The sequence below is a fragment of the Anopheles gambiae genome, chromosome 3 (genome assembly GCF_943734735.2).
Source record: "Anopheles gambiae chromosome 3, idAnoGambNW_F1_1, whole genome shotgun sequence".
Lineage (NCBI taxonomy): Eukaryota > Metazoa > Arthropoda > Insecta > Diptera > Culicidae > Anopheles > Anopheles gambiae.
The window spans coordinates 64,089,269-64,110,616 of NC_064602.1; the positions used below are offsets into that span (position 1 = coordinate 64,089,269).

The 21,348-nt window shown below is 41.7% G+C and overlaps 1 protein-coding gene across 20 annotated transcripts in view; it reads right to left on the minus strand.

Moving 5' to 3' along the window:
• The window catches only part of LOC1275286 (serine/threonine-protein kinase 10), a 47,466-nt gene that overhangs the window by 15,164 nt on the left and 10,954 nt on the right, over positions 1 to 21,348 (minus strand). For 19 of the 20 annotated variants that reach the window (XM_061659524.1, XM_061659526.1, XM_061659527.1 and 16 more), the window contains 2 exons: positions 1,072 to 2,432; positions 120 to 318 (listed from right to left, as the gene is read on the minus strand). In XM_061659524.1, the coding sequence (XP_061515508.1) occupies positions 120 to 318; positions 1,072 to 1,395 (523 nt within the window). In that variant the 5' untranslated portion in view covers positions 1,396 to 2,432. Of the gene's footprint in view, positions 1 to 119; positions 738 to 800; positions 937 to 1,071; positions 2,433 to 21,348 lie in introns of those variants that run through there. The other variant, XM_061659523.1, reaches the window with a different exon arrangement.

The window sequence follows — 21,348 nt, forward strand, 5'->3', positions numbered from 1 at the left end:
TCATGGTGCGAAGTGTAATAAAATGTGAAAGAGCAACACGATAAAGAGAAAAAAGTCGTTAATGATTATTAGCTTCCTACACGCCTTCGATTGCACCAAAGGCAGCAGTCCATCCATACCCAGTTTAACGCCACCGTCCATTGTCAGCAGCACGTTGCCGGCCTTCAAGTCCCGGTGTATCACCTTGTTCTTGTGTAAATGGTTCAGTCCGGCGCACATGTGCTTGCATACGTAAGCAATCTGCGCCTCGGTGAGTGGTTTCTCGAGCTCCACCATAATACTATCTAAGGCACCACCATCACAATATTCTATCAGCATCTGTAACGAAAACAAGAACCATGCAAACACGAAGACCGATTAAATTTCTGAAATGCTTCTGAACCATGCAAAAAACCCTCCCTCCAGTCTGCCTCCTAGTTACACCTACGAATATCGGTACACACTAACGGACCCACTTTCTGGCCTATTTACTATGCTCTCAACTTGCATTTAAAAAAAGAAGAACTTGCAAAAAATAGCAATGGAAGCTTATGAATGAAACAGATTGCATTACTTTGCCTCGTTGTATATCACCACAATGCTTGGAAGTGGAACTGCTAAACATAGGGGAGAAAAATCTCTACCAAGAAATATGATCCAACGCTTCTTTCCTCCAGGGCACATTCTAGCATTTCATATGAATCAGAAAAGTGCATCACGATTGCATGTGCTTGCACACTTTCTTCCCGTCCGTCCAACTACAACGAAAGTGCCGTGTGAGTATTCAAAACATTAGATCGGTAATAACGGGTTGCCTTCACCTTCAGATAACACATAATGCAATGCATCGATGAGCAAATGGTTTATTGTGGATCATTCACTTCTGCCGTGCACTCAAATTGAATCATTACTTAGGTGCAGCAACATCACATCAAAGGTTTTCCTTGTTGATCGTACTTGGTGAAATGCAATTTTAGTGAAAATAATATAAGTACGTATATATATAACTATATGTAAAAATAGTCCTACGCTAAGATATATTGCAAATAATCTAATGCTATGCCCTCTTTTCCCTCGAAACCCATTACTCACCCACAGCTTGTCGTCGATCGAGTATGCTTCATACAAACCGACAATGTTTGGATGCTTAATTTCGGACAGGATGTCAATCTCAACCATGTGATCGCTCAGATTTTCCTCATCCTCCAGTGTGCACATCTTAGCCGCAGCCAGCTGTTTCGTCTCCCTGTTTTGTGCCTTGTACACCTTGCCAAACGCACCATCGCCCAGCTCACCGATCATGTCCCAGAAATCGGCCGGATCTGTGTCCATGCGGATGTTGTTGAAGATGCGCTTCTTCTTCGCCTCTCCGCTGCCCAGGTGGAAAACCTTCTTCAAGTTGTTTAGGAACGACATTTTGGAAAACAGTTACAGGTATCTTGGTTCACTAGTTACACAATTTCAGAATACCCAGCTTTACGGTACACTATCATATACACCTTTGCTCATCCAGATGACTGTGGGCTGTGGCTATTCGCACATCTACACAGTATCAGCACTTAATTACTTTACTATTCGACTATGTACTACTGGCACACTAACACAGCTGTGTGCTCGTGATAGCAATGTCGTCAATGCACCTACGCTTATCTTCCTTGCCGATATCACTTAATATCCACGAACCTTATCTTTCACTTGTGCACATGGAAAATGCCCTCTTTCTAGAACTTCCAGAAAGTATTGCGTTTTACTCATTATTGCTTCAAACAAGTCTTTGCTGCATATATATCGCGCTCTTCTTTGCATGTGTTACTTTACTTTTTACCGATAGACAAATAGTATTACAGTCAATGGATAACAAATCACACATTATCACACTTTTTTTTAACTCGCAGGTTCACATATCCCTCGCACCAAAGCTTGAAGTATAGCAGAAGTTGCTGGAAAACGGTGTGTCACAATGCTGTGCTCCCAACACGATCAAACCCGATGGAAATGCGACAGCGGCGATCCGGTGTGCTGAAGAATAAGCTACTTTCGTGCGGTCGTGCTGACGGTGACTATAATTACTCGTCCGGCATCTGTCGGCGAACAAGCCTCCTGTAGCCACACAATCGTTATCGGTAAGGCTCAGGGCTGCTGTGACGTTGCAAAAGCCAGAGATGGGGTCATCTTCTCTGCGTGCCATTTTCACTCGCACACTGGGACGAAAACAAGGCCGAGCAATCTGCTACTGTGGAACGGTCACCAAACCTTCAATATTGAGCATTTGTTTAGATTTTGCCAAGGGCTATGGCGGGTGCCGGGGGTTTCTGTTGACCGTGATAGGTGCTACATTAACAAGTTCTGCGTTGTTATCCACGACGGATAATGGACGTGCACGATAAATCATTCGCATAAAGCATACGATGATGATGTTCAACCGTCCTAATTCGGTTTTGCGGGTAAGAGGCCTAAAACGATAGAAAACAAAAGAAAGACAAACCATATTAGTCATATTTATTGAAGTGATTAATCTTTTATGTGTGGCTGATAATAATAAACGTCTGGCATCAAAATTCAGAAAATGTAAATAAACCACCCAACTATGACCGTCGGCCGTCGGAAGCTTTGTAGAAGAATAGGCCAACAAGGCCATCGAATTGGAATTGTGGTTTCCTACTTCCCATTTACTTCTTTCCCCTAGAATGTGACGTCCATCAATGTTTATTTATCTGGAGTGATAAATAATTCCAATTATGAATAATGCTTTCCAAACAACGGGCGAACGATTTCTGGTATCGCTCTTGGAGAAGAAACAACAATCAACTGGAGGGAAAGGTTTATTCGATAGAGAAAATAACAGGAATTACTGTTTGGATTCTAAAAAAAGAGAGAGAAAACATAACCTACATAAGGAATATTACTACACTCATGGCGTAAATAAATGTAACCATCTGTGTTTGTGTGTTGCTGTGTGTAGATCATCATTCGTTAAATGGGTAATCGTAATTTCCCACCTTCGGGTAAACATTGCGCCCAAAAACCAATTAATCGGCAGAATTCGCTCCCTTGCACTCACACACATACACAGAAATACACATACACTCCACCTACTTAAACAACAATGAACATTATTCGTGCTAATAAAACTGTGAAACCCAATTGGATCAGCAGTAGCGGCGGAGTGGCGCGAAATTATGTTGTTGTTGTTTGCTCACAACACGCGCGCGTAAGTTAAGAAAAAAAAAGTTAGTGTAAAAGTAAACTGAGTAAAAAAAGACACAAACAATTGATTGGCGTTAAATTAACGTGCACTGTTTAAGCTTCCCAGAGCGGTGCATTGACTCAGTCGCTTGGTGATGCCCAGCAGCAAGCGAAAGAACAGCATTTAGGTTGCAAAGCAGAGAAAAAAGGCACGAAAAAAGGATTTCCCCTAATTTATGTGGCGCTATGTAAGCTCATCTGAAAACTTTCGTTATTTTATGCAGAGGTAATTTAACTGATTTATTTAGCGAATCCAAAAAAAAAACTAAGATGTTTCGGTCCAAATAGGAAAACATATTATAATACTAAGGGAGGTTGTTACACATAAAGCAGGTAAAGCACAAGAGTGTAATGAAATACAGTGAACCCTCTCTTATTTGAGAGGCGATGGGACTGTCGAATAAGAGGGGTTTTCAAATTAGTGGGTGGAAAGTGAATGAAAGGTCCATACAAGACAAGAAAGAGACAGAACATTTAGTATGCAGCCTTAACTGTTGCTATAGGAAACTGCGAACAGAATCGCCAATTTGAGCATACATCTTTCAATAACCATGGCAACACCATACACAAATAAGAGGGATACAGATTTCAGAGGTTTTCCAAATTAGAGGAACAAAAATGTACTGAAAATCAAGGGACTGTGCAAAATGTTCAAATAAGAGAGGTTTCTCAAATTGGAGAGGTGTCAAATAAGAGAGTGTTCACTGTAACTGTATAGTGAAGTCTTAATATAAAATTCTTCTACTAGCCATAACACTTGATATGGTAGAATATCTAAAAGGAAATAAACTTCAATTTTATTAGAGTTCTGGATTAAAGGGAATTGTTAAACCCCTGCTAAGTAACATTCAAACGGATTGAACATAGTACATTACAATACTCTACTCTGTTACATAGCAATTACCAATGATATCAGCTTTGATGTTTTTTTTTCTAAACATTACTTGTATAGTTAGTTTAATAATATCTAAAAGCAACAACAGTGACCAATGTGAAAGGAAATTTAAAAATTTAGTTTCCAAACATCTATATCTAAAGGACGTGTTAAACCTTGTAGAAGTGAATAAAAATGTATTTTTGTTTCATGAAGAACGGTCAGACCTTCGTATTAGTATATAATATTCAAACTAAATAAAGAAATAACAGAGCTTGTTCATTAAATCATAGAACTGAATAAGAAAAAAAACTTCGATAAGTGCGGGGCACCTTTGATTTAGTAAGGAACATCTGTGTTCTAACTTATCCAGGATTTGCTGCCTATGTATTCATTCACTACACTAAATCTAATATGTTCAAATCTTGATCTCAAAGTACACTCTTGACTGTTTGCGACAAGCCATTCACAGATGAAGTTATTCCACCGCCATTGCAAAACGCCCTTTGGTCACACCACTTTGTCCGACGACAGGTTAGTTTTGAGGTTGGAGAGCGTACAGCGCCACGGCACACCAAATCTCTACGAGCAAGTGACCGGTAATGTGATACACGATACGGTTGAAAACGATCGGTGTTCCAGCCATCTCCAATGCGTAGCAGCGCGGTGTCTCTTTACGTAATCGATAGAGCTCCTACACACACACACGCTACTTGCAGCCGTGTACAAAATCAAGATGACGGGGTGTTAGGTGTGCTTACTTGCTCACGATAGACCCCTGGAATGGTTTAATGATACACACATACACACGGGCACGCATCTCGGGCAAGTGTGGTAGATACAATGCCGAGCAGCAACCACTTTCAGTACACGATGTTCAAGGAGAGGTCAAAAGTGAAACAATATCTACAGGTGCCATCATCTTCCCGCCAGATTCGTGACGACAGCCGTCTTCGTTGTCTTATGTTCCAGAGCTCGGTCACGACTCCAAATGCTTCGCAATAGGTATTAGAGAGCTTATAGTCATGTTGCTGGTTAAAAGATGCCTCCTCAAGGACGCAAACTTATCTATAGAGGCGAACATTTCCATTGGAATACGATCAACGGTGATCCTCTTCGAAGATCACAATCATTGATGAAACACTTCCCCCCCCCATCATCAGACCTTGCGTACGGTCATAGAGATCGCTAAGTGAATGGGAAAAAGGCGGAATTGCTACAACGTTTAAAAAAATAGGATGAATGAAGTACCCGAAATTAAAGACGTCCGCTTCACTAATCGACTCAATGAAAGCTACTAATTTCGGGTGACCGTTTTCAGAAGGGTTCGGGTCATCTAACGCGCTCGTTAATGTGCACCTCTGCGAGGGAAAGATTGGAGAAGGAATCCTACTCATCCTACCAACGCACACAAGACCAGTTGACCCCATCGCCGTGTATCTCTCTCTCCCTTAATGGTTACATTAGATGGTTAATTTAGATTAACACCCATGGCCCCTGGTGAGACGAAACCATCGGAAAAGCTAATCCAAGTTATCTCACCCGCATTCGGCAGGGGTTTACAAGCTAAGCGCGTTGTGTCGTCCAGAAGCAAAATGATGCTCATCCGGAGTTACACAGATACACTTTCTTTTCGTTTTTTGGAATCTAAAAAATTCAAGCAGAATTGGCTTACTCCGGCTGAGGAGAGGATTTGAAGTGAAATTACCCAATTACTCTTAATGCTGGATAACATCAAACAATTATGAAGACAATAAGTAACTGTATAGCTCATTTGGTCATCAATTTCATATATCAGTACTTCATATATATGTGTCACAAAAACAGAATAATCTTGCATTTATTACATCATAATTACGTATCGTATCACCTTTTTATTTAAGTTATTTTATAATGAGATGACCATATGGAATTTCAACAAGAATATTTATTTTTCAATATAATCAAAAACCCTAAGAAATCTGGACCCTTCTATCTAAGGAAAAAAAATCGACAATTTAGGAAAAACTACAATTTTGTATGCTAACTCCAACGGTTAGCCCCATTGAAGATGATCGCCGATCAGCAGGATGTCATCAGAGGAGAATCACGGTGGACCAGCTGTTTAATTATTGAATAAAAATTTTAAAAAAATACCATCCCTCAACAACACCATTATGACTAACCAAATAAAATCGTAAAATTGTCCAACCTCAAGCCCAATTGCATGACACCATATAGCAGAAAAATGTCAGCTATTGCGTTTACATAGTGTCTAACTCCGCAAAGGTGTTTCAGAAGGTGACAAGCCCTCTGGTTAGATGGGAAGAAAGATACGCATTCGCTCCTGGTTTCACATGCCAAAGACGCTAGCAAAACGCGACGTGGCCTCGCGGAAATGCTGCTGGCCCAACCCAAAAGCAACGTCGCTCCAAGATGGGAAGATGAAATTAATTTCTATGAAATTAAATTCCAATGCGCCAATAATGCGTAACAGGCTAACGAACGCGAACACACGAACGCAACGGCACTTTTCTATTTTTCTTTCTTCTTTCTTTTGCATATTTTTTCCAATACCCTCTGTCTCGCTCTCTCTTTCTCTTTTGATCTCTTGGACGTTGCGTACGTCCGCAGTCGTTGAAAGTGAATTAGTTATTGGAAAGGGAAAATATCGGAGCAAAAACTAACAAACCGATTAGCTCAATCAAACGTATGCTCTTTCCCCCACACTGGTCCCCTTTTCTGTGGGCAATAGTTATAGTTCATGTGTTGTCGGTGTTCGGGCAACCCGATTTCCATCGATTCCAATCTAATCCCCGAGCGGAAGCGGACACGGAGAGTGTGCACAAGAAGTAAACGATTGAAGGAAAAAAACAACAACAACAAAAACAAAGCAGAATTAAATCAGGTGAAAATGTGGTGCAGTGTCCCCCAGGTGGACGGTGTGCCGGAATACGAAGCGATTGAGTCAAAATTACTTCCTACCGCGTACACCGTTATCTAGCTTCCTCGTACCTTACCCTCACGCAAGGATTGGAGAAAGCCAAGGAAGGTCACACAGCAGCTTCAAGGGTGGTCTGCTACCTCCACCCATTTGCAAGCGACAACCAAATTAGACAACACACACGCTCAGCTTCCTACCCTTAGGGCACACCACTTTCAATCCGTTAACAGCTTACGCTACGATCGAAGCTGTAAAGAGAAAAAAGAGGCTCGAAGGCAGAATACTCCTCGGGAGAAGGCGGCAACGTATATTGGGCAAGCGATCGGACACCTCCTCAGCATCGCACCCTTTTGGGGGACAAATTCCAAACGACACGTACGCGAGGCCGCGCCACAGCAACAACAACAACCGCGTACAGCAGCAGTCAGGCCGCTTTTTTTATTTACGGCAACTTGACTCGATCGGACACTGGGTACACTGAACGTGGCTGGCTAGCTGGCGCTGGGGGACTGAGTTTGTTTGTGCTTTCGAGCCACATACCGCCCAGCCCGGGGATGGTGAATGGAACAAACGCGATAAGCATACACACACATACATACGATCACAGAGACAGACGTTGGCTAAGTATCGTAGCCGTCGTCTTCGTCGTCAGTACAACAACTTCTCTCTCAAACGTGATCACCAAACCGACTGGAGCGAAAGGAAAAAAAACAACATCTTTAAGGACGGGGAAATATCACAACCATTCATAGGCACATTTAACAGCGTTGAACACTCATTCAACTCTTTTTCTCAGTAAGAAAGAAACCTATATCTTTACCCGTGGATTGACTAGAGTCATCAACTGTTGCTCATTGGAGTTGCTTTTGAAGAGAACCCTTATCCTGCTGATATCCAAATGGCACGGAAGCAAGTGCGTGTGTGTGTGTGTGTGTTGATCAATGCACATATCTGGCGGTCAAACTTCAAACTCCAAAATAACGGAGGAAATTGGTTTGTTGTTTGTTGCTCTATTGAAACCTGTATTGAAGGTTAAAAAATAACACACTTCCGTTACAAAACGTTTGGATGGAATCACTCCGCTCGATTCCGGGTCCCTTCTACTAAGCACTTCCGCGCACAACATGCACGCAACCCAGCAGCAATGTGGAACAGGTTAAATTGTTTTATGACCAAATTTAAAACCCATCATTCCTGTGCCTCTCCCTTTAAACCGAACCTCAGAGCTAACAGCCCGTTTGAGAGGTTATTAATGGCGAGGCAATAGCGACGCACATCAGTCACGGGAGCGTCAAAACGGAGTTGTATATTAGCACCGAAGGGTTCTGTTAAAAAAAAAAACGGTAATAGTAAACAGTTTTATAACAGTGGAATTGGGAAGTACCAGGTAACTAGGAAAACATATTTTTCGTCGCCCTTTTTGTCACCGCTATCTGAAAGCGTCTGATCGAATTATGATCTTTTTTTATGTCCGGTACACTATAAACATAAGTATAAAACATTTATGCTTCCTTCGTGTCATTGACAAATTTAAGGTTAAATGTGGAGCGTAAAAAAGGCAGTACCGAAGCCGTTCAGATTTTATTTGTAAACCATTCACAATGAAAGTGTTTTGTTTCACGCTCACTACATTGTAATTGCCCTTGCCGGTGGGTAAACAAACCACCGCACTACTCATAGATACACTTTTTACGAGCAGATAACGCTAAAATTCAAACGGCGTCGAAGCACGCACCGTTGTAAAAATTAACATGCAACTATTTCGCACATTGCGCATCAGCAAAACAAACCATGAAAATATCTATCATGTTTGTCCTTCTCCCAGGTGAATCTTTTACACTTTTCATTTTGCGCTCTCACTGTTTGTAGCCATCACACACCCGCCGCCCCGTACCCACCCAGCCACACTCGCGTATCACAACGGCTCCGCCAAAGAAAGCAATCGTTAAAAGCAGATGTTGCAAGTAAGGAAATTTTCTGCAGAGAAATTCCTGTTTTCACTGCAAAACGTGAAAGTGAAGATGCGATAGTGGCGGTTGCAAAACGGTTGCAATCTGCTGGTGGCATACTGCAACATTTTTCATTTAATCTTTGGTCACCCCGCCCGGAGCATCTTTTGAAGTGATGCCGACTATACCGAAAGCCAAGCCGATGTCCAAGGTATGGGTGACAATGTCATGCTAAACTTTAACCGTAATAGTTAGGGGGACATCGTAGACACTTGTAAACCAACATCACGCCCAAGCTTTGCGACACCCACCAGCATATCCAGCGTGTGTCTGAAAGTTCACTTACATTTATGTTGCACTTTATGTGTTGTCCCCTTCCCAAGAGATTTAAATGTGATCCAACAGTCCGAGGTTTTGCAAAACGAGTCACTTTCAACAACTTCATCGATAGCAAAGATGGATAAAACAGCGGCAGGAATGTGGGGCGTGGAAAGAAAACAAAACGGTGGGCGAAAGGCAAAGGAAACCAGAGAGTGGTATTTACTTTCCTTCCATCACGCGCAATGATTGCTAATGATTGACTTTCTATCTAAACAGCGCTGCACAGCGGGAGCCCCCCACTATCGCCATAACACATTTGACGCACGCATACACACACACACATAGATACACACAAACATCATCATCATCCGTGTTCATCCATCATCTGCATCATGCAACTCGATATGCCAATAACCTATTCTCTCTGTGCGCATTGTCTGGCCAAGTCCTTCGCCAGACACTTGCCGCCGCGCCGCACGTATATGTTGAGACGCCCCACCCACAGTGTGCGCGTTTTTGTGAGCGTGTCGTGACGATCGAAAGGAAATGTTATGATCGATACGAAAGCTGCAATCGATCGGTCTAATAATTTGCGCCCGCCAGTGTAATTTGAATTGCTACCGATGCAAATTGCGCTAACGATAAGCAATCTTTCGTGCCGTGGCCAACCAGTTGGAATGCCGTTTGGCTGCTGCAGATTGAGTTGTTATAGTTCTTTGTAGAGCGGTTTATCCGGTACACCAATACTTCACTATCATTAATTGTTGTTTTTTTTTCATGAAAAATGTTTTTGTACGATAAAGTTCTTATCAAAGTAAGAGTAATTTGTGGAAAAGATCATTGAACAACAATACCCAATTATATGACCTATGACAGGAAACAATATTTTTTTAGCAAATCTCAATAGTATGGTAGATACTACGGAGATTACGGAGTTTTACGAATTACACAAGAAAATATTTCTTTTAAAGAAAATATATTTGAGTAAATGTTTATACTTCTCAAAACTTACGAAACGCGTTAAAAATCCCCCTTTTAATCCAACTCTATCACTACATGATCTTCTCCTTTTGCAACATCATCGTCATCACCATTATCATCATCGTGGGTATTTCCTTTCGCTTTTGTGCCTATGAGGTTGGCTGATTTTAACTGCCCCTATTGCAGACAGTGGCCATTTTTCGTTTCCTTTCTATCGTATGAAACTACCCAATAAAATCACGCCCAACTGGCTTTAGATGACGTACGAACAGTGTTATCCTTCTTGTCTGAAAATTCATTTCATTTCGAGATTCATTTTGCAAATGATACAGCTACGCAGAGGTTAATTGAAACATTTCCACACTTTTTCCTTTATTTTTACTGTATCAAATAGTAGTTAAAAATAACAAAACAGCACCAATTTTTAACCTGAATGTACAGCCGTTTTAGATACCATTATAACGTATAACCTCAGCGAAATGCACTGCAAAAGTAACAAATGGACTGTTTATTGTTGCAGTCACAACCAGAGGGGAAACCGAGAGACCGTGTCAGAACCTGTCGATAATAATTGATTTCTCACTTGTTTATTTGTTTATTTGTTTATTTGTTTACGTGTAAATAACTTAAACACACGCTGACACTGACGTTTGTGTGACCTAATGTGTGCACGGTGAATGGTAAAAGAATAACAACACGCTGCCATACCCCACCGGAGACCCACATCCACCGCAAAGATGCACGGGAAAAATAGAGGTCATGAACGAGTCGGCTCGCGATTCATTAAACAAGCGCTGGTAGTAACCTGTCTTCAGGCTCATGTGTTAGGGTTTGCCATCATCCACACCACCCACCAACCAATCGGTGCTCTGCAACTACATGCACTTGAATGCATTTCGCTTCCCTTCTGCCCGACACATTCCAATCAGCACACCAGCAGCAGCGGCAGCAGTAGCATTGATCCCCACATCTCGCTACTATCTGAAGTCTATGGGAAACGTTGGCGGATGAGCGCTCTGCACACAAACCAACACAATTCAGCAAAACATTAATAACGCTCACTAAAAATACTTCGCCCCCATGCAGGCTCTGCTGCTGTGAAGATTCAGTGGGCGAGTGAAAGAGCTGTCGGAAAAAAAAACCTCTGGCTGAGGTTGATTGCTGAGAGGGTGGGTTAGAGCTTAGGCGATGGCACCTTGAACTCGTATCGTAACCTACACATAGCGGCAGTTCGCTTCTCACTTTCCTAACTTCTCATGCGTGATGATCTTGTGCGTTGTTGAGTACTCCCCCACAAACCATTACGGGTTGAGGTGGCGTACAATTATCGAAAATTAATGCTAAATGGCGGTAGTTTTTCGCTAAATTGCTGGAAAACGGTAGATTGCCCCGAAAACATCAATCTCTATACCAACCGCTCGCTAGTGGAAAGAGAAACAAGTGATAATTAGCACGTACTAGTCGTTAGAAATAGAATAACACTTCAATGGCGACAACACCGATCTGCATATGAGGTAGTGTTGTGCTTTATGAATCTTTCATTCGAATGAAGTCTTAGAGATAAGTGATTCAAATCACGTATCGAATCTCCTATGATTCACGAATCTCGAAACATTCATGAAGGACTAAAGATATTAAATCATAAAAATAAATCAAAGTTGTTTTTTTGTTAAGGAAAAGGGGAAATTTATTTAATTTTGTATATCGAATACAAAAATTCGGCCTTATGACGTTCTATGAAGAGATAGAAAAGAGGGGGAAATCTTTAAACATAGAGTTTCATGAATCGATAGATGTTCGTCTATTCAACGATTCTTTAAATTAAGTTTTAGTGAAGCTGGTGTTAAATATGCTTTCAAATACGAGTACATTAAATAAATTCAAGCAATCAGTTCATTGAAAGGTGCGTGGTGAATAATAGCAAAACGTCGACAGAATTACGTGGAAGAAATACATATTTATGTGACAAATACAATCTATAAACAAACCATTTTTTTTACAACCTTACTCCTGCAATGCCACTTACTTTCGTTTCAACGAGTGGCCTTTATGATTATGAGAGGTTTATCATGAATATGGAGTCTCTCGCTACATATGCTCTACAACTGTTAAATTGCATCTATTTTTACATCATGTCAACATAGGTAAGGCGACGCACAGATACCACGGTACGTAAAAGCACAAATGAAACACAGCCGTTTGAAATGCATCACGAGGGGAGCAGCATTGCATTGGAAGTAAACCGAAAGGAAAAACCGACCGCGAGTTGATACATCGAAGCGCCAATATACGAGAGTTGATGGTCGTCACCACTTATGATGATATAATTATTTTCGCACATAGCTACCATTTCCGTTGAAAGTTGACAGAGCTAGCTAGATGGGAAAACCGAGCTACCGAGCAAATAGTGGAAGAAAAGGGGGCACACCACTCGCGAAATCAAGCTCGTGTCCGATCGAATTTTTTTTGCCGCATTACCGAAAGATGAAAGGAAAGCTGTCCAGAGTGAAGTACATGAGAAAACGAGTTGAAAATTATCACTTCGCAAGCGGATATTGAACGGAATCAAGCTGCCGCCGAAATAAGCCTTTTTTGGTAGATATCTGTACCGCACGGCGAGAAAAGTGCCAGCCAGCGCACATTACACGCTTATGTACATCGTCGTCACGTCAGCCGGTCGCCATTATTTGCCCTCCCGGAAAGCTGTCTACTTATCAGCTGTATGCTAATTGGACATTGGTCGAACACAACGACGAAGGACCAGGAAACTGTAGCACCGCTTCAACCGATGCCCATCGTACAGCTAGCTACCGAGCGTGGCGCGTTGTCGTCGTAAGACCGCTCACATTTCATAATGCCCCAACGCAGCCATGTCGGGCAGGGTCCAGCAGTCAGTGCTAAAAACGAAGAACCGTAAAACCGTGGTCCGTGCACCAGTTTAGTGGCCGCGTGTGTGGACGGTTGGAAGCATAACAGCACAACACGTCAACGTACCAGGAAGAGAACAAAGAAGAGGGGGGTAATAGAAAATTTACGTTGAAGGCTTAATCGAGTAAAAACGACATCGAATTAGACCCGGCACAGGTGTACTTTGCATACAACCTTATGGCCCAGAGTGCAATCGAATTATCTATATTTGAGGTATAGATAGGGTAAACGTACCTATAGTGGTGCTAGTACCAATAGTGGTGGTATTGCACTAAAATGCGTCTCATACGATAAATTAACAGTAGTTAAGTTATTTACGATAGTGTGAAATGTTCTCTAGCCTTTTACAAAGGATTTAAAAATGAAATGGGGCCATTCCGTTTCTTTATGACCGAAAAATCCATTATTTTGTGAAAGGTATCCACATTTTTCTAAATTCCTTAGGATTTCATAACGATACTCATATGTTAGTTAACGTTCTAAATGATCACATAACAACGCAATTATTAGTTTTTTAACATAATTGTTATCAAATGATATTGTTTTATTCAAATTCATTGGCTTTTGACCATATTTACGTATTTTTAAGTGATTTTTACGATAGTGCCATTATAGGTACACCAAACAGGCATGTTCCTATAGTGGTCCTAGTTCTAAAATCAATAAAAACATGTAATTTTAGATTTTTTTCGACGATATTTTTGACACGTCGTACTGTTTTCATTAAAATAAGCAACAAAAATGAGTTTTCTGTAAGTAATTTACCAAACAAATGCCAAAATTCGCTTATTTGACTGAGTGAAAAATCGACTTCAAATCAAGCAAACTCTTCTGGCTATGGGTTGACGACAGGTGTGATGCAGTACTTTAGTCAATATCTTCATTAACCAAATTCATACATTTTTTACGATCAAATTACGCAAGAAACCTACATTATGGCAGTAATCCTTGCTATTCATACGAAAACAGCTTCTAAACTAAGTTTCATTGATATTATACACCGTTTTTGATGCATCTTTGTTTACCACCACTATAGGAACACAATACGACGACTATAGGAACCATACCACCATTATAGGTACAACGAAGCAATCACAAAAATATGTATTTTTTTCGTAAATTTGATGTGTTTCATGGTAAAAATGGTTGTGATTGCGAAGATAAAACATATTCCAACTGTTATATGTTAAAATATTCAGAAATTGGCCTTCCTGACACTTTAAATCCATTAAAATACATCTGTACCACCACAAATTGCACCACTATTGGTACATTTACCCTAGGTTGCATAGTAGTTTACCTTTGCCAGCTCGAATGCAATACTATGTGCATCCATCTTGGTACCAAAGATGTTAAATGCTTCACAACAGCCCGCTATATAGATGATTTCATATCACATCACTCTCAAAGCTTTTCAATACATTCATGGATGTAAATTGTTTCCAAGCCACTTGGCGGTAAGGGAAGATTATCTAACTCCGCACATATCGAGGTCATAGTATCGCGGGCAGGACACACACCTGACTATCGCACTAGGTAAGGCACACGACCATCCTAACATACTAACCTTCCCTACTCTGGCTCCGTCTTACGACACCAGCGATGGTTACGACCAACCAGGCACGGGCTTATCGTACCCGATTGCCCATACTTCACCGGCCTAGTCTTAAGCCCTTTTTTCCTTTAACTACACCTTTAGCTCCACAAGACATCGCTGCAACAAACCTCAAGGGCTTACCAAACCAAAGCAAGCAAAAAAAAACAATCACCTAGATGTGCATGCCGTTCACCCCTCGACCACAAACATACACGATGTTCGCTCATCATTTACCGACCGATAATAGCACCCCTGAGCGTCTCGATTAAACTCACGGGCCTGAATGGCGGCGTCGTCACTTACTGCATACATCGCCGCTGTTTGTTTGTCAGTCGGTCATGAAGCCAGCGTACATACATATAGGCAAAAGCGCCGCGAAATCATCGCCCGCTGATGTCAGCATGTACACACAGAGGGAGACCCCACCTTGTCTGCTGTGTCTAAAACAGGTTAAGATTTTTGTTCATTGCTCTCCCCATTTTCAACCACTGTTTGTTTTGTGTGCCAACGCAGAGTGCAAGTTGGCGGCATGTTTTACCAGTTACCAGCGCTGAGAAATGATTGGAACGTTGTGTTACCCTGGGAGGGGATGGACGCCCAGGACGTTCGAAGGTCCGACGGCCTGCACGCATCATTGACTCTCCCTTTTAGTATGCATAACGTATGTAAAAAGGCGCCTTAGCGAACAGGAGCAATGTACATACAACATCATATCGCAACAAGTGACCATTGGATTAATTGACCTAAATTGTAAAACATCGCGTAAGCGAGCTCCTCCTCCTGATTGCAGCACACTGCATACAAGGGGAGCCATAAGTGTGACCACCAGCAGGGTGGCTAACAGCCATTGTGAAGACTTGATGTAAATATATTAATGAAACATAATGTGTTATGAAGAGTTTCCAGGGATAAAACCTAAACCCAATATAACAAATCGAATAAAACACTGTAGTACTGACCCCTGTCTACAATTACACTACACTCATTACGCCTAACAAGGGCAAAATGATAGTAAAATAGATATGTTTGTGAGATTGTCGCGATCGTTTAAATGAAGACATCATAGATGCTGCCATTTTTGAGATAATAAAACTATACCTGTTTTCTACCCAGTTCGGAATCCATCGATTTAAACAGCTTTAACATCTCCACGAGGAAACACAGAGCACCGTGGTCCGGGGATCTAATGTAATTCGTTTCTCACGCACCATCATCATTGACAACACATGCCACATCGCCTGGCTGAAGTTGACACTAGACTAGTAATACTAGCAGAAGAAGAACAAGTGATCACAAGAAACGATTAACAGTTCAAGATTCTTTCTTGCCATCGTAGCACGGGTATGGCGATGGCGTCACAAAATTGTCGGCTAGAGGAGCAATACCGAAATGATGAGGATTGGAGAACCGGTTCGGAAGGTAGTAGAGAATTGTTGAGAAGGATGATAGCTCAGCAGCTGGAACTGGAACATGGGCAACGGCCGTCGCACGGGCGTTTTGTGTATATATTATCGCGGAGTTGCCTTTCAACAGTTCCGGTGTATTGCAAACGAAGGTGGGTTAGCAGCGTGAATTATGGTAACATGAGCCCACGAGATGAGGAAGGTGTCTTAAATAGATGAGCAACCGAGGACACAGTGCAAGTTGATTGCTTCTAGAATAGATTTCAAATTTTAGAAGGCATAATAAATGTTTTCTTCTCTCCAGCAAAATAAGTTGGTTACTTCTATAACTCGCTACTTGAAATAGTTCAGGTGCACATTCACGTTTTTTTGCGTTGACCGCAGAATTTCAGACAAACTCGGTCATTATGGACATGTTAAGTTCGAACAGAGATGACAATCCCCCTAAAAAAAAATTTAGCATTGGTTTGATGCTATGGAAAATATTAATCGAATTAATCGAAATCGAATTATTTTAACAATCATCAAAATACGTTTGACCTTATTGAATGCTTCAATCAAGTAGGTGGCAATCCAAATTCTATAATACATTATGTGGAATTATTTTTGTTAGGAGCTAATGCAAACAAAATTTTAACACTTTCTTCTGGTGTCAGCGACCAACGTAGCGCAAAGAAAATTTTGTTACACCACACAGACACAAACTTTTCCTCTCAATTGTTACTATTCCCAGTGGTCGGAGGTAGACAGAGATTCAGCAAAACAATTTTCCCCAATGGTTTTATTTTTCTTTTTTTTTTCTTTCAGCAAACAGTTTCATTCCGACACAACGATTTTCGCAGCAGCTCGAGATTTAACGACTCCAAAATTTCATTTCCCCTTCTTTCACGGGTCCGCAAGCGGCGGGGGTGATTTCGAATGACTTTCGATCTTATGTTGTCGCTGCGTGCAAACACTCAAAAAGTGATCTTTTGAGAAAGGGACATGATGGGAATTTCACAAACGACACACACACACAACTCATTCACTCCACAAATCTATGGTTCTCACAGTAAAAGGGAAAAATGACCGGAAAACTCACACTTTCAATTAGCTCCGGATCGCGATTTTGTCCGCGACTTCTTTTTTTGTTCCACAAACTCTCCACCATCAAAAAGGGTTCTGCAATGATCGTGCGAAACGAAAGCTCATCCACTATGATTTTACTGGACTGTGATAGACACCGAAACCATTGGAAGGCTTTGTAAAAATGGCCAAAAAGTAGATCGATGACCCTTACCACTTATCTGTGGGGTATATTACTCACACAGCCAAATTTAGCCAACCAACAAAAGATTTTAACGGAACTTTACCCGTGAATTATGTTTCTAATATTTTGTTAGCGCATAGTAGTAGCATGAAAACATCATGTTGAAAAACACACAGCCGTATTCTATTCTTATAATCGAGTCGTATCGACGTTGAGTTGATGAATTTTGTGTGTTCATTTGAATGCAAAATTCACTTTGTAGTTCATTTTCTCGACACGAATCGAATCGAGTTCAGAATAGAATAAGCCTGATAATGTATATAACACAAAACGCCTTCATAAAACATAAAAGTTTGCTGTATTTTGTTACCAAATTCTCACATAATCATCTCTGACCCAAGTAAACTTTGGAGGGACAGAAAATAATCGAACAAATTACAAATTTCCGAGTAAACCCTCGACCTCACGCGTTTGCTTACAGCATGAACGATGTAATGAACCGATTACCGCGCTTATCGTGAAATATGTTCTTGTTATCTGTTTGCAGCAATGACGACGCTTGTCTCCGAAGAAGAAAAAAAGATGTTTTCCAAAATGAAAACCACCACGATAAGCGAGAGCCACCTTTTTGCATTAAGCGCTGACTGAGCTGAGAAGGAAAAGGTTGTTGTCACCTACGCACCACCATGCTGTGATTTTACCTTTTTGGCGCAGGAAGTTGGTTGAGCTCAAAGAATACCCCCGGCCGTCTACATAGTAATCACCTTCTACAATAAAGACAAGACTTTTCTTTGCCTCTACCATCCAATGCTTATCTCTCAAACCTTTTATTACTAAACCAAGCTGTGCGGAATTTTACCAAAAGGGAACCGGAAAACCGGCCCCACACACACACACACACACACACACACACTTCACTTACTCTTGCAATGGTTTACTTCTTTAAAAAAAAATGCAGGCCAATCCTCTGTGTACACTGCACTTCGTAGCGGTCAATAGACACGGAACAAACGGAACGAACGGTAAGCTTGTCGGGCAGATGCTTCATCATCAACACATAGAATAAACTTCCCTCCTTCCTTCCTCTTCCTCAATGCCCTTTCAAAACAGCATATTATGGCTCGTCATGATCGCATCATTCCCAGAAGCATTTTCAGCACCCCGCTCTCCCGGTGGATGGTAGTGTTAGTTATGCACCCGGAAGTTTGAAGAGGCTAAGAACACCGCGTGCTCACCCTCATTCCCCACTTTCCGGTTGGTGTAATGATGGCTGTTGACTCATAACGAACACCTGCCACTATAAAGCAAATTCCATCATCGGCCATGACTAAGATGGCAATAATGTCGTCATTGAAGCTAGCCAGCAGCTTGACTTTGATAGAATTTTTAACGGGGTAACTAAGATAAGAACGCTTGTTGTAGATAAAGAAACAGTGATTAAAGCAAGTTTCTTGTTCGGGAACACACACAAAAAAAAGTAAAATCTTCACAAGTCTCCAATGTGCCAACTTTTCATTCCATTTATGGCTGGCGATCGTAAAGCAATAAATTCCTGCCGACTATCAGACCGAGAGAATACCTTCCGTCCATCCTAAAGTTGCTAAAGGTAAAGGCAATTTAAAAAGACAACAAGGTTATCCTCCAGACGACGGTTCGCACCCTTTTGTGTGGCTTTGTGCAAAAAAGGCACCGTGCCACCCAACAAAGCGATTCGCCGCCGGAAGCTGCAATTGAAAGCTGAAGGAAGCAGCCACTGTGCTTTCCGTGCCAAAAAGCACCCATTATCAACCTTTATCAGACTACAGACCGGAAGAAGAATGCTACCGGTCGTAGTCTAGACGTTGAATCGGAATCGAAATCAGAACCACTGAAGTGCAACAGAACTTGCTGTAGTTATCATCATCATCATAACTACCACCAACGGGAAGCAAAAGCCAGCCATCATAGAAAGAGTGAGATATGCTCCCCAATACATAGACAGAGCAAGAGTGCTCATGAAAATGTTCTATTCCCATTAGTTTCCCACACTTCACTGCTACGCTGTGCCGTTGGTGGTAGCACACCATCCAGCTATAGGATGGGATGCTGTTGATGTCACTCTACTATAAGAGGAGGCCACTCTTCTACCTCCTCTCTTGATCATCTTTCTCCCCAACTTCACCCCAACACACGCCAGTACAAACACATAGACAGTCTTCGGTTCGTATGCACCCGTGATGCACCCAGCGATAACGAGGCTTATCCCACCAGCCAACAACCAACGACAAACGAAGATTGAAGAAATCTTGCTCGCTCACACTAGTGCAGCTTCTTGTACAGTGCGCAACATTCGTGTGCCGGTTCGACCCGTCCAGTTTCTAACTATAGAACCACTCCTCCATCTCTACACTCCTTGGTTGCAGTTGACGGAAAGATAACTTCCGTCTGAATTTTGGAGCTCATCGTGGGCGAAACGTATGCACGTATCAGGGAAGAGGGAAGTCGTCGCGCCGTCAACAAAACAAGCCAGGAGTGAAATCTTGTCTTTTTATTTTATCCGCTTTTTCTCGATTTATTTTTGTTTCCCATTACCGGCTTCTGAGTTTTATGGACGTTAGATAGACAGGGGGGAAATCGGCTAAGAGCAGGGAAATAAAAAAAATGGAAACAAACAAGTTACGGTACATTTCGTCGCTTAAACACTTACTCCTAGACACACGACACACACACAAATACGGTTTGGTTCAAGCTTTAGACACATTTTCCGGCATCCAATTTCCGGATTAAACTGGCAAAGAAATGCTTGGCTTTCCACAGAGAACCACCACCACAACTTAACATCGACGACACAACACACATAGCAGATCGTGATCGTGTACCGGCTCTGGCCTCGTTCCCGTTAGAGAGAGAGATAGTAGTAGCACCAGGAGGTGGTAGGTACTGGGGTTTTTTAAGACACGCCAACACACAATAGTGTGGCGGATCTGGTTCGGTGTGTTTGTTTCCTTTGAGTGAGAGATGCCTACACACACCTTGACATTGAAACACTGTTTGCTAACGTTTTGGGTGTGTTTGCACTGGTGTATCTGCCTTGGTTGCCCGTTTTGTCAGACGCCTAAGACTGAGTGCTTTCGAGAAGGTCGTGTTCTAATTTGTTGTATAAACAACGCACTGCCAAACGAGCTGCTAAATTCAGACATTCCGCACTCATCATCAGTGATGATTTGAAAATGGTGAGGAGAAAAAAAAATCCAACTTTTTGGAATGATTAGCAAAATAAAGGTTTGCATTGAATAACAATGTAGTGTGAAGCATAGGGAGTTAAAAAAGGTACCAGATTTGCGTGTACAGTTACTAACTCCATCCAACGTGTGAAAAACAACATTTCCAAAATCAAATTCATTTGCAAGTTTAGCTTTAGATGATTCGATATCGCCGTTTTGTACTCGGTAGAAGATAGCAGCACTATCAACAGAGAAGCTAATTAGAAATTGACACCTTCAACATCAACACCCTCACTAGCACCTAGCTCAATTATTACCTTTTGCAATCTCTCGTACCAAGTCGTCGTGTGTCTCACGTTGCTGATGTAAAGTTCTCCTACAAACAAATTGAGTTTATGGCAAAAAAAAATTCTATCCCAAAACAACTGTCATTAGAGCATGGACCAAACGTTGTCTCCCTCAATTGCAGTGGTTGGCATATTTAATTTGCTAAGTGAACTTACTTATATGAACCGTTTACAATCAGTATCTGTGTTCGCTTGAATGTCTTTCTCCCTCATTGCACCAGCGCCCACATGACATCTGTTTGTCCCCAGACGAGACTCGACAGACACATCAGCAGTGGCGTATCGCGACACATGATAAATGGGGAAATGGTACCAGCACACCTCCCCGTCCCAATGCTCTGATTAGAT